Source organism: Colias croceus, chromosome 20 (genome assembly GCF_905220415.1).
Source record: "Colias croceus chromosome 20, ilColCroc2.1".
In the NCBI taxonomy this organism is placed as follows: Eukaryota; Metazoa; Arthropoda; class Insecta; order Lepidoptera; family Pieridae; genus Colias; species Colias croceus.
Window position 1 is genome coordinate 5,029,015 of NC_059556.1, and position 12,005 is coordinate 5,041,019.

A 12,005-nucleotide genomic window follows, 5' to 3' on the forward strand; every position below is an offset into this window, starting at 1 on the left:
CTGATTAATGATTTGGACAATAAATAAATACATTCAACATAAAATATGGCATGAAAACAAAACAAACAAAAGCATATGCACCTCTATACTACTAATTTGTAAACAGCATTGTTCTATTGATCGATGAGTAGCAGCGTGACGCCTTCGCAATTGTATAAGAAGAAGTACCAATTCTTCGTGACTTCTTCCCAGAAGTTCTCCAGCTGTCGGCACTTCACTTAAAACTTGCGACTGCACCTTTTGCTAAGAAATGCAACAAATACCAATGCAAAACAAATAAAACATAAAATAAATCATAAAAGCGTAACATAAAATAATGAAACTAGGGATAAAGTAAAATGATCAAAGACATACCATTTCTTCAGTTTCTGTATATCTTCTTACTCGAGGGCTGACAGCACTAATGGGCTGTTGGGATATTCTAGAAGGTGACCTCGCTGTTGCCCATGATTCTTCATTTGCTGATAATGTATTTAACTAAAATCGAAAAATGATTAATTAATTGTAATAATATGCAAGTCCGTCACAATTTTATTTATCTTCGAACCAAATTTATCATTTAGTTTCTTATTGTAGTCAATTGCATTAATATGTATATTGAGTTTAGTTTTTTTTTTTTAATAGTCATGTTTGAAATGGAAGACATTTTTTTAACATTACTAAATAATAAAAACAATCTCAATATAATATTTAATCTTACATTTTGCTGCGATGCTGACATCTGTTGTGAGCCGTATTGCTCGTTTGTTTTGTCTTCAACCCATCTTACTCGCGGACTAACTGCCCTTACTGGTATATTGCCATCTCTATTACTGCGTCCAATCGATGTATTGCTTCCAAGATATGCTTTCTTTGATAGTGTTTGCTGATTTACTTGATTATTGTGTGTGTTAGTTTCTAAGTTAGTACCTGACATCGTCATAGAAGCTGGAAAAGATTAATATCAATTATAATTATACAGAAACAATGACAAAAAGGAGTTATTTTAATTATTTTATAAACACGATAAAGTGTGCAAGTAACAAGTAACCTATTTACATTTTGAGTGATAGTATTATTATGTACAATGTTATAATTAAAACATGCTTTTGTGTTTCTGTACACCTTATCTTGTTTAAATGCTTTCCACGAGTGTGAATACATAAAAATGCCAAATTAATACACGCGAAAGTGACTTTGCTTTGCCTATAATTGAATGGAAATCAAACTTACATAGTGTTCTTTACGGGACCACAGAATCTTAGTGGATACCTTCGTTGCTTGCATTTTCAATTCTGTTATCGGAACCACATGCAGCTTCGTTTAAGTTCATACCCACGACCGCACCCCGCACGCGCCCAGACCCACCTTTCATTAATCCACTCGACATCAAGTCCCACTGTCTCAATTTTTCTCTATCAATTTCAAACTGCTTTCTATTTTTTTCTTGATTTTTGTTGGAATCGCTTGATTTATCTTTAACGGTCAATGAATTTTCCCCAGAATCAATCGTCAATTGCTCATAAACACCTTCATCAGACTGCTCATTTCCTAAGTCAAGTTCATTTGCAAGACTCACGTAAACATCATTGTCATCTGATGTTTTTTCATCGTTATCGACCCTGCGCAGTTCTGTATTAGTCTTGTTCCTTAAAAGTTCTGCTTGTATATCACAGTTAACGTAAGTTACATTTCTGTTTACCTTTTTTGTTTCGTTTTTCTTAACACGTTTTATACTATTTAAATTTCTTGGATCGACATTTAAATGAATAGAATCTGGCATAGCATCTAAATCATCCATTGAACGAGCATGTCTATGAGATACTCTTCTTAAATTATCTCTCCATAAATTATCTTCATCCCAATGTTTTTCTCCAACACATATGTTTTCATAGGTAGTTGCTTCAGCTTCGGCATCATAGTAAACTGTATTTGATGAATTTTCACTACAATGTGAAGACATGCTTCCAGTAGATACTCTTTCATTTCCGAAACGACTTGGAATATTTATATTATCTAAAGGAGTTTTTTCACAATTATTATTAGTACTTCTTTTGCAAACTAGACCGGGTAATAAATTTATAGATTCAGGTATTTTTGACTGTTTATAGCTAGTTGATTCGTATATATTCTTTAAATCAATTTCTGTGTCTTTTTCCGTCGCACTAAGAAACTCAACTGATACGCTTCTTGCAGCTGCTAATTCAAATGAATTATTTGATCCAAAAATAGTGTTGTTACTATGAATAGGATTATGAATATGTGATATTTCATTCTTTTTATGAAAAGGGCCTCGTCGACGTTGATTATTCAGCTTGCGATGTATATTAGTATTCTTCAAGTAATGTGATGTTGGAAGAACATTGATATGTTCTTGAGATGACAAATCAGAATAATAATAAGGAGCACCATGCTCAGTAGAACTCTCCCTACTATGAAATCCAGTAGATAATGATGACGCATTGCTTTCATCTCTGATATTTATCTTCTCTGTTTCAAACTCCTTAACTTTATCAGCAATATTGCTTTTGTTTAAATTCTTTCGCAGTAATGTCTCTCCTTTATGGTTTTTAGTGTAAAATGATATAGGCGAATTTGAAATTCCTATAGAACTACATGAACTCTGCGATCCTATATATCCAGAAGCATGTTCAGCAATACTTTTGTATTGTGCTGCTAAGCGTTTGGATTCCACAATTTGATTAGGAGAATTGATATGACTAGTGTGGCATGTACTATAACTTATTGGTGTACTAGAGGAGCGACTATGTGAACAAAGTGCTGTACTAGTCTCATTATTAGGCAAAGAAGTTCTTGGATTCAAATTCAAATTCAATTCGTTTTCATCAATTGGTGGTGAACCTAATAAGAAATCCCTGGAAGTACTTGAACTTGGTTCATTGAAAACACTTTCAATTGTTATTTTATTATACAGTGAGTTATCGGATAGTGGTCTTACTTTTTCAAAATTGGATTCGCCACAAGTATCTGAATGGCGTAAATCTAAAATAGACCCTTCGTCTATTAAACTCGTAATTTCTGATGAAACATTAGATGGTGTTACTTCAAATTTGCTGCTTACGTCGGAATCCAATGATATTCTAGATGATCCTTTTTCAATAATACAACTTCTAAAGGAATCAGAGTCTATGTAATCCGAAGAATTACGTTTCAAATCTAATAAAGATCTATTCAATAAATCAACAGTAGCTTTATCATCTTCATTTATTTTATTTCTGTCATTTGTTAAGCTAGCTCGGTTGTGACGAACTTTTTCACCTCTAGTAAGAGTATCATGTATAGATGTACGACTACCGTATATCATTAAAGATGTTGCTTTTCTTTTCATCTTGTTCATATTCTGTTTTTCATTTGTCAACATTTTTAATATTGAATTATCCTGTGATATATCGGATTTATCTAGCTTGTCTAACACATATCGAGATAAAGCTTCGTCAGAAAGCTCATCACAAGGCGGAGATGAACTTGGAATTGGTGGAGGAGGTAAAATTTCACTATCAGTGCTATCATGTCTACTCAAAACTGTCGCACTGCCACCGAGATAATAAGAGGCTGGTCTGAAAGTATCAGATATACTAAATCTACTGTACGGAGCATCAAGTGACATATCCTTCGAACATTCATCGTCTGCGTCCGAACTATCGGCTTTTTCTCTATATTTTTCAGATTTTGGGACACGTCTTAGTGTCGGATCCTTTGTATCTGCAAAATGAGAAGCTGCATCGCTTATGAGACTTGATTTTGTATTCATATCTTCTGTTTTTTCATCCAGTCTAACGTTGCTTAATTCCATATAAACTGGTTCAACGGGCCCATTATTAACGCAAACTATTTCATAAGTTTGCATATCATCATCTTCAGCTCCTAAATTCATTTCAACATACGGATTATCTTCGTACATGGGTGGCATAGATTGATCAAAAACACTAAAATTTTCCATAATCATTTTTTGAGCAGGTTCTATTGAAGATGACTTTCTAGGGCTCATTGGTAAATAATGATCTTCACCTGATGTTCTTATTGGAGGGGTTTCTGACTGATTATCTTCACAATCTTTGTTTTCCGTATTTTGTAATTCATTTTCACGTGGGACATTGTTGCTGGAATATTTATCTTCAAGGTCTGATTCTAACAAGACCTCGTCTAAATCGTTATCTGTGTATTCAACTTGAGCTTCGGATTCTGATTCACTATCGTGCGTTTCATATCCATCATTTTTTACTATTGGCTGTATATCCTCTTTCTCTTCTAATTTGTCAGGAATGTGGTCTTCATAAATATTATCTTCTATTATGTCATTCTTCGGTATAGTAGCGAAACTTTCTTCACACATCACATTTTCATATGCATTATCAAGACCAGATGAGCTACAAATCTCCTCGCCTTTTTGATCAGTAGATTGTGATGTACTAGACGCGTGCGGGGATATTGGTTCTGATATTGTAGGACTTCTTATGCCCTCTATGTAAGACCTTCCTGCCTGCATATCACTTGAGTTTTGCAGATCAGTTCCAGGTGTGTCCTCTGAGGTGCAAAAGCGAAACCAAATTTATACTGTGATTATTTCAAGAATCTTTATCATCATCTTTGTTACTAGAGATTATGTTAGTACACCCTTCCCAATATTAGATACATAATATGCAACTATTTCCATAGAATGGTTGAATAATACATAATATGTATATATTACAACCCACCACCAATAAAAGGCAATTGTTAGTGACACATCCCAGCAGGCAGGAAGGTACCTTTCCACAAAGCGAAGTCACCAAAGGGCTAAGTGCTATTTCAATACTGAATACGATAAAAATAATATTACATTCGACATGTTACTTGAAATGGCATTTTTACATTATTATTTATATACAAACTGAAACAAATAATAACTAGATGTAAGTACATTTATGTTAGCAAACATATCTACTGCTAAAAAGTACTTAATTCAGTCATTGGCTTGTAACATGCTACCTTAGTTGGATAATTTATTTCACATGCTCTATTCGAAAGAATACTATGGAAACATTACTATAATATTTCTCCTTCCTACTCATGCCATTTCTACATGAATTAAAATAAATGACTACTGATACTAAAACATAAAAGATAATAAATATCAGAAACTAACCTTCATCATCCGAAGAATAGCTGTTGTAAGATGTATTTGCGTATGTTTTAGGTTTGTACTGGTCAGATCTTAATGATTGTCGACTTTGGTTTAATGACCTCGCCAATGATATAGTTGCTGGTGTGCTTTTCCTCGTCAATGGAGATTGTAGCATTCTTTGTTTCCACTCCAATAACCGTTTCATTGATTCCTCCCGCTGAAACGAAAATATTGAAACTTTAAATAATACAGATAATAAAAAACGAAATAAAACTGAGTTACAAATTATTATTTAAGTTTCTGTTATTCTATACTAGCTTTCCACCCGCGGCATCGCCCGCGCAGTCAAAGAAAAACCCGCATAATTCCCGTTCCCGTGGGATTTCCGGGATAAAACCTATTCTATGTCCTTTCTCGGGTATCAAAATATCTCTATACCAAATTTCATGCAAATTAGTTCAGTTTTTAAGGCGTGATTGAGTAACAGACAGACAGACAGAGTTACTTTCGCATTTATAATATTAGTATGGATTATACTAAAAAATAATTAGGTACCTGTTGAACTTTCTTCTCTCCTTCACGTTCTGTAGATGGCAACCTTGCGCTCGCTGATCTGATAAAACCATCTGCATTTGGATCAATTCTGTTTGCTTCCTTTAGATAACTTGCATTTGAACCGTCGCTCATTACGCTTCCACTTCTATTCATGTAGTCTTTTTGGTTTTCTAATTCTTTTTCTTTCAACATCCAATTGGAGTTTAGACCTTCTAGATCACTATATTTTGAATTGTAGCTTATATTGTCACGGTTATGTCTAACACTGAATTCGGTTTCGTAGTTATTGTTCGTTGTATGGGCATATGGGGAATTAAGTTGCTTTTCGGCTAAGCCGCTTGCATATTTTGCCAGCGGTATTTGAATATTTCTTGGAGCCAAGCCTTGCTGCTGCAAATATTGTGCTGACTGACGCATTTTTTCAGCGTATTTTTCTTCTGAATAATACGTATCTGAACTAGGGTCATAATAAGAATTAATATCGAGACTCGATTTAGGCCTTTGTGGATGTTTAGGCATATCCGAAACATTTCGCGCTGGCATTGTTTTATTAAGAGACTCGTTTTTCGCTTCATATTCCAGAAAATCTGCACTGTGTGGTCGCGGCATGGGCGGTTGAATTCCACTAGCTTGCATTTTCTTTCTACGCAATACTGACGGTCCGCTAAATACTTTTTCTTGGGGCTATAAGAATACAAATCATAAATTATTTAATATCAATTTATTTTTATTTTCTAATGTGTAATAAAATTTGAATATTAAACTTACCGGATTTGATTTATTCGATTGCTTTTGGCTCGACAGGCTGACGTTATCCCGTTGTGGCACATTAGATGATTTTGGTGTGTTCTCATTTAAATATGAAGAGTAAACATCTTCATAATCTCCCATTTTACCTTTATAATTAGACATTGAAGTAGATCGTCCATACGCATCAGGTGTTCGTCTCTCCATAATTCGATCATTAACTCCATTGTTAGAGTTGGCAGATCTAATAGCATTTAATTCGCCATAAACATCACGCGTGTAAGCATTATTATCATAAGTTTTTGAATTAGTTCTAGACTCTGGGTAACCCTCTTCATATCCTGCATGAGACTTATTTTGTTCCGAAGTAGATGGATTATTTTTAATTTCAGTATTTTTAGGCCTTGTTTCTTGTACAGGATAATTTTGTAAAAACGGATTGTTTTGCGTTTGCTGATTGTAAATGGTCTCATCTAACTGTTGCTGTTGATCCATAGGTCTTTCGAATGAAGGTGATTGTGGGTTATATTTATACATCGAATGATGATCTTGGTTTCTATTCAATCTGTCTGTATTATTTGATGTCGTAGGTGTAATCTGACTTTCATTTTGTCTTTTTGTTTGGTATGAAGAATGTTGCATAGGTGGTGATTGTGGACTACGGACGTAAGATTCGGGGCTAATTTTATTTGCGTAATTTGTATGGTTATGATATTGGCTATGATTTCCGCTCTGGTTATATTGCGACTCTGGTTTCTTCAGGAGATCGTAGTTTGGATCGTATCTGTAAATAAAAAAGAAACATTATTAAATTAACGAAAATAATTTTAACACATTGTATAAACTATAATGGTATTCATATCTTACATGTCGGATCCAGGTGAATTGTATCCATCATTTGAACGACGAGGCTTCGGCGGTGCGTTTGCATACGTTGGACCAGGAACTTCATCATCATCCTGTAACATTAAGATATAATTAAAATAAATTTAAGTAATTCTAATTTAGAAAAGTTCTTACAGGAAGAAATTGAAGGTACAATAAAACATTGAATGTTTTAACTAATTAATTCATTTCCAAATTTAAATAATTCTTTGGAATAAAATGAATAACAAAAATATTTCGTTATCACGTTGTTCAACGTCAATTCGCCATAAATCACCATTTGCAGTTATGTCCATAAACCGGTGATTGTCCTTGGTTACGCTCTAGCGAACTAATTGAGACTAACCTGCATCGATTTACCATTACGCACACAATAATACACACCTCTGTTTTTACAGTTGTTCTGTCGTTAAGCCGCTGTTGTGGATCGCTGAAAATGAATATTTTATCAGTAAGTACACAATACTTATCCAAAGTGCGATAAAGTCATTGAATATTCAGAAATAATATTTACATATAGTTTTGCATAAGTGCAGCCATTGTAAGCGCTTTAACCCATTTCAACATCGACTCCTGATCCAGCGCTGCTAACACGTACGTCCGCATATTTGCATGTTCTAATTTAAAAGCAAACTTCCTCATTACTTTATCCTCGCTTGTACAAGCTGACACTTTATAAGAGGGTAATAGAACTGATCCTAATAATTTTTCTTCATCCTGGCCTGAAATAGGTACAGTAATTAGTATCATAAAAACTTAAGTAGTATTAGACAGTAAATGCTATAGGTTACTTACTTTTATAATAAAACAGACAATATTCTGATAGCACGAACCATCTTTTCCTCCAAACCTTGAGCCCATCAGAACCTTGTTTATATAACATGCCAGCCATTGTTACTGGCGCTGTAGGAATCCTTTGCGCAGTTGGGGAACGCAATGCTTGACCACTGCTGCTTCGCCGGCTCTCAGAAGATGGCGATTTGATACTAGGCGAACTGGATTCACTTGACTTCATAGGTGACATTGCGCCTGAATTATTCTTTAATAATTGGTTATTAAAATCTGTTGGGGGTGATCTATGTTTGGGTTCTTCGTGTTGATTTCGATATCGTTCCGTCTCCCGAAAGCCAGAATCTTGATTAATGTTCGTCCATTGCGATTCTTGGTACTGTTTATTCTGTTTTTCCATCTCTCTGTATTCATTATTTTTAGCATATTTATCGACCTCCTTGTGAATGTCACCGGAATAATCTTTAAAATCATTTCTACTTCCATATCTGCTATCTACCTCTCGATAGGAGCCATCTGAATATATACTATTCTGTAAATTTGGTGGCGGCTGTACGCCATGTATTTGTTGTAGTAAAAGTTGTCGCTCGGCGAACTTTTGCTGTTGATGCATTTGTGCTTGGTTTTGATAATGAAGTTGTTGCTGCATTTTCATTTGTTGTATTTCATTATATTGCCTTCTTAAAAGCTCTGTATTACTTTGAGGTCCTATTCTATTTGAATACGGTAAATAAGGTTTTGAACCATACTGGTTCATATTTGGCCTATACGTAGGTTGATGATTTTGATATATTTGGTTATTATCTTTCGGTGGGTTACGTTTCATGTAGTCTTGATAAACTTCCGCGTTGTATCCTTTAGGAATATTGTGCATAATGTCATGGTTAACATTATGATCAGTGTGTATCACTTGTTCAGTTCTTTCTGTGATAGGTGATTGTTGTTGTTGCTGATAGTTATAATTGTCGTTAGCTCCGTAATGTCTTGCATATTCGTGATTATGACTAGTACCATACATTTCATGCCTATTTTCTAAAAGTGGAGAACGAGCAGTCATATTTGCATGATACTGATTTTGTATAAGCTGTTGTTGATGTATCACACCGTTAGGTTGATTTTGTATTGGTTGATTTGATGTAATGTGGTTAGATAATTGCTGATGTGAATATATTTGGTCGGGATGGACATGATGTGCCATTATGTGCTGCTGTGTCAGCGGCTGTTGAGTCGCTGGTAAAGTTTTCTTGTTATCCATTTGGAATTGAGTCTGATGTACCGGTGGGTCAATCCTGAAAAGATACAAAAGAATTTCATTAATATACACTTCGATAAATCAATTAACATCTCACGTGTTATCTATTTTCGATAACTTATAGAATAATATTAAAAACCACGAATACGTTACATTTGTATGAGTATTCCAAGAAAAAAATATAATATTAAATCAATTATTTTCCTATTTGAAGCCACAAAGAAACATCATTATCTTAATGACCGGAAGCCGTATGGAAACAAAGTCTGTCACTGCGTCCGTTCTTCTCTCTAACATTTCCGTGACGATAATTATTACATCTTCAACTTTGTCTTCGCGGAAGCATTTTTAACGACCTCCTCTATCCTCGTTAATTACTTTACTAGAGAAATACGTCAATGTATGATATAACCTCGCTGTTAGATGACAAATGGAGTGAACGTAAGCGATTATAGAAAGGTTTCCTACTATTTATAGTATGATACATTATGGATACATTACAGTATTCTCAACTTACAAATAATAGATTGTTTACTGATCATTTGTTTAGTCTGGCTCGTAAATAACAAATAAAATTGTAATGTACACCGTAGGCCACTCGTACGGAGGACGGTCTACTTGGATTGTTGCCAGACCAAACTCTCACACATTTAGACCGCGACACCATATACCTACGATTGATTCCAATGTCAATATGAGGATTAACCTACTTTGTTATAAATCGATCTTTATTTATACTTAGCGCTGTGTTATAAATTTATTTTTATCAACAATGCTAAACTAAATTTACTGCGAGCAATAAATTTGAAAGCTGTAAGATTTATAATCAGAACTACAATATTAATGACCAGTAAAACCATAGAAATCTAAATAACAAGAAACAAAGACAAGACAAGTGTCTTGTTATTTAGATTTCTATGAGTAAAACCAAGAAAGTTTATACACCAAGCCATTGCAAAGGATATAGATTGTCCAATGAATATTGAAAATAATCCGATAAATATAGATATTACACAAATCCAATGGTTGCTTTTTTTAATATCTACAAGTTTACCATCGACAATAAAACATTAGAAATAAGATAATGAAAGACATTAAAACTTGAAAAGAGCACTCATCGTGCAACACCTAAAAAACAAAGAAGCGATATATTAAAAACCGCATCCGTCTAAAGATGGACGTCCTCTTCAAAGGAAACTCTTTGAAGCCGTTTCAAATTATCTCTCGCTTTGACTACCGCCTGCGATAATTGATTTTTAATTCATTTAACGATTTACACAACAAATTGAATTATAGTCTTTCAAGCTAGTTCTGTAGAAGTATATTTAATACCATCAGTCTGGAAAGTGTAAATTATAAGCTAAATCATTATTATTCCCAGACAATGAGTTAACACAGGCGTCGTATTTATTACCTAGTATGTAAATAGTGATGTAACAGACCTAATCTATGCTCGTAAGCCTGCTGGATTATACAATATGCAGATTTATTGCATGTGAATAGATTCATAATATTTATTGCTGCGATGACGGCCAGTACCACTACTAGTTAATTCATTTAATTCTAGTGTACCTACATTCTTCCAGTACGAGCATGTAAATTATTTTAATAGATACCTTATTACAGTTAATAGATACATTGATAGGTATATATGTTTGTATTTTAGTTTTGAAAATGTAAGCTGAATAAATAAAAAAAACTGCTATGTACAGAAATACACTAACAATTACGATTAGATCGCTTCAACATCTGAACATGACACAATGTAAAATCCATTTAAAATAATCCAATGCTAATAAAGATTAAAGAATATGACAATCATCGATTGCGTTCAACTGGATTAAGTGTTGAGTTTAAATTCGACCTTCGCATTTGAAGCTTTACAAGTGCAAACGCTGTCAATGGCCCAATCTTGATCGCTTTGTAAGCGAGTTATTGCAATCTGCAATGTAAATTTAAAGATTGAAGATGTTGTAAGAATTCAACATGATATTCAATGTGATAAACGAATTGAATACGCAAATTCTATTTCAAATGAACCATGTTACCTTTTATCAGATCCTATCGCCATTGCTTAATTTTAGAATTGAAAGTAAAATATGATTATAAAATCTGTAGGCACATGAAATGTGTCATCTATATAGGAATTAGGAAGTGAAAGGAACTAGATTTTATACCAAGAATATTGCGAATAAAATTGAAAATCACTATCACTAAACCATGATTCAGAAGATAATTCTTAGAATGACCGCAGCACCTACCGCGAGAAATAAACTTTCGTCATTGTATTATCTTGCATGTATTTGAAACATGTGTACCTATCCATATTATAGTATTTCACGTAGACCACGGGTACCACACCAATGCAATGGTGGCATGAAATCTGAATCTTCTCTATTTACAAACCCTATAAGTACGAAGAATTTTATATATAAAACATCGGATCAGCTTCAGTGCCTACATTCTGAATACTGATTGATATGTTTGTTTATTTTTATTAAGTGCAACAGTACCTTGCCTTTCCTATTTTAGCACTAGATAACTGTTCATAATCAAGCTGTCTGTGCCTATATTTGTTTAAAAAAACCTACATACTATCACATTCATTTGTATAAGTTGTAAAACGCGTTCAAGAACGAGTTTTCAAAGCTTGGGAACCGATAGATGAGATGG

At 34.0% G+C, this 12,005-nt stretch overlaps 1 protein-coding gene across 4 annotated transcripts in view; it reads right to left on the reverse strand.

Moving 5' to 3' along the window:
- The window catches only part of LOC123701080, a 35,511-nt gene that overhangs the window by 11,512 nt on the left and 11,994 nt on the right, over positions 1–12,005 (reverse strand). For 3 of the 4 annotated variants that reach the window (XR_006752673.1, XM_045648504.1, XM_045648503.1), the window contains exons 2-11: positions 8,087–9,369; positions 7,806–8,013; positions 7,676–7,721; positions 7,274–7,365; positions 6,428–7,190; positions 5,660–6,343; positions 5,126–5,321; positions 701–927; positions 355–477; positions 82–243 (exon numbers count right to left, since the gene is read on the reverse strand). Coding sequence is in view for 3 of the 4 variants with exons in the window: in XM_045648504.1 (XP_045504460.1) it covers positions 82–243; positions 355–477; positions 701–927; positions 5,126–5,321; positions 5,660–6,343; positions 6,428–7,190; positions 7,274–7,365; positions 7,676–7,721; positions 7,806–8,013; positions 8,087–9,335 (3,750 nt within the window). In the remaining variant the exon portion in view is untranslated. Of the gene's footprint in view, positions 1–81; positions 244–354; positions 478–700; positions 928–1,212; positions 4,525–5,125; positions 5,322–5,659; positions 6,344–6,427; positions 7,191–7,273; positions 7,366–7,675; positions 7,722–7,805; positions 8,014–8,086; positions 9,370–12,005 lie in introns of those variants that run through there. The other variant, XM_045648501.1, reaches the window with a different exon arrangement.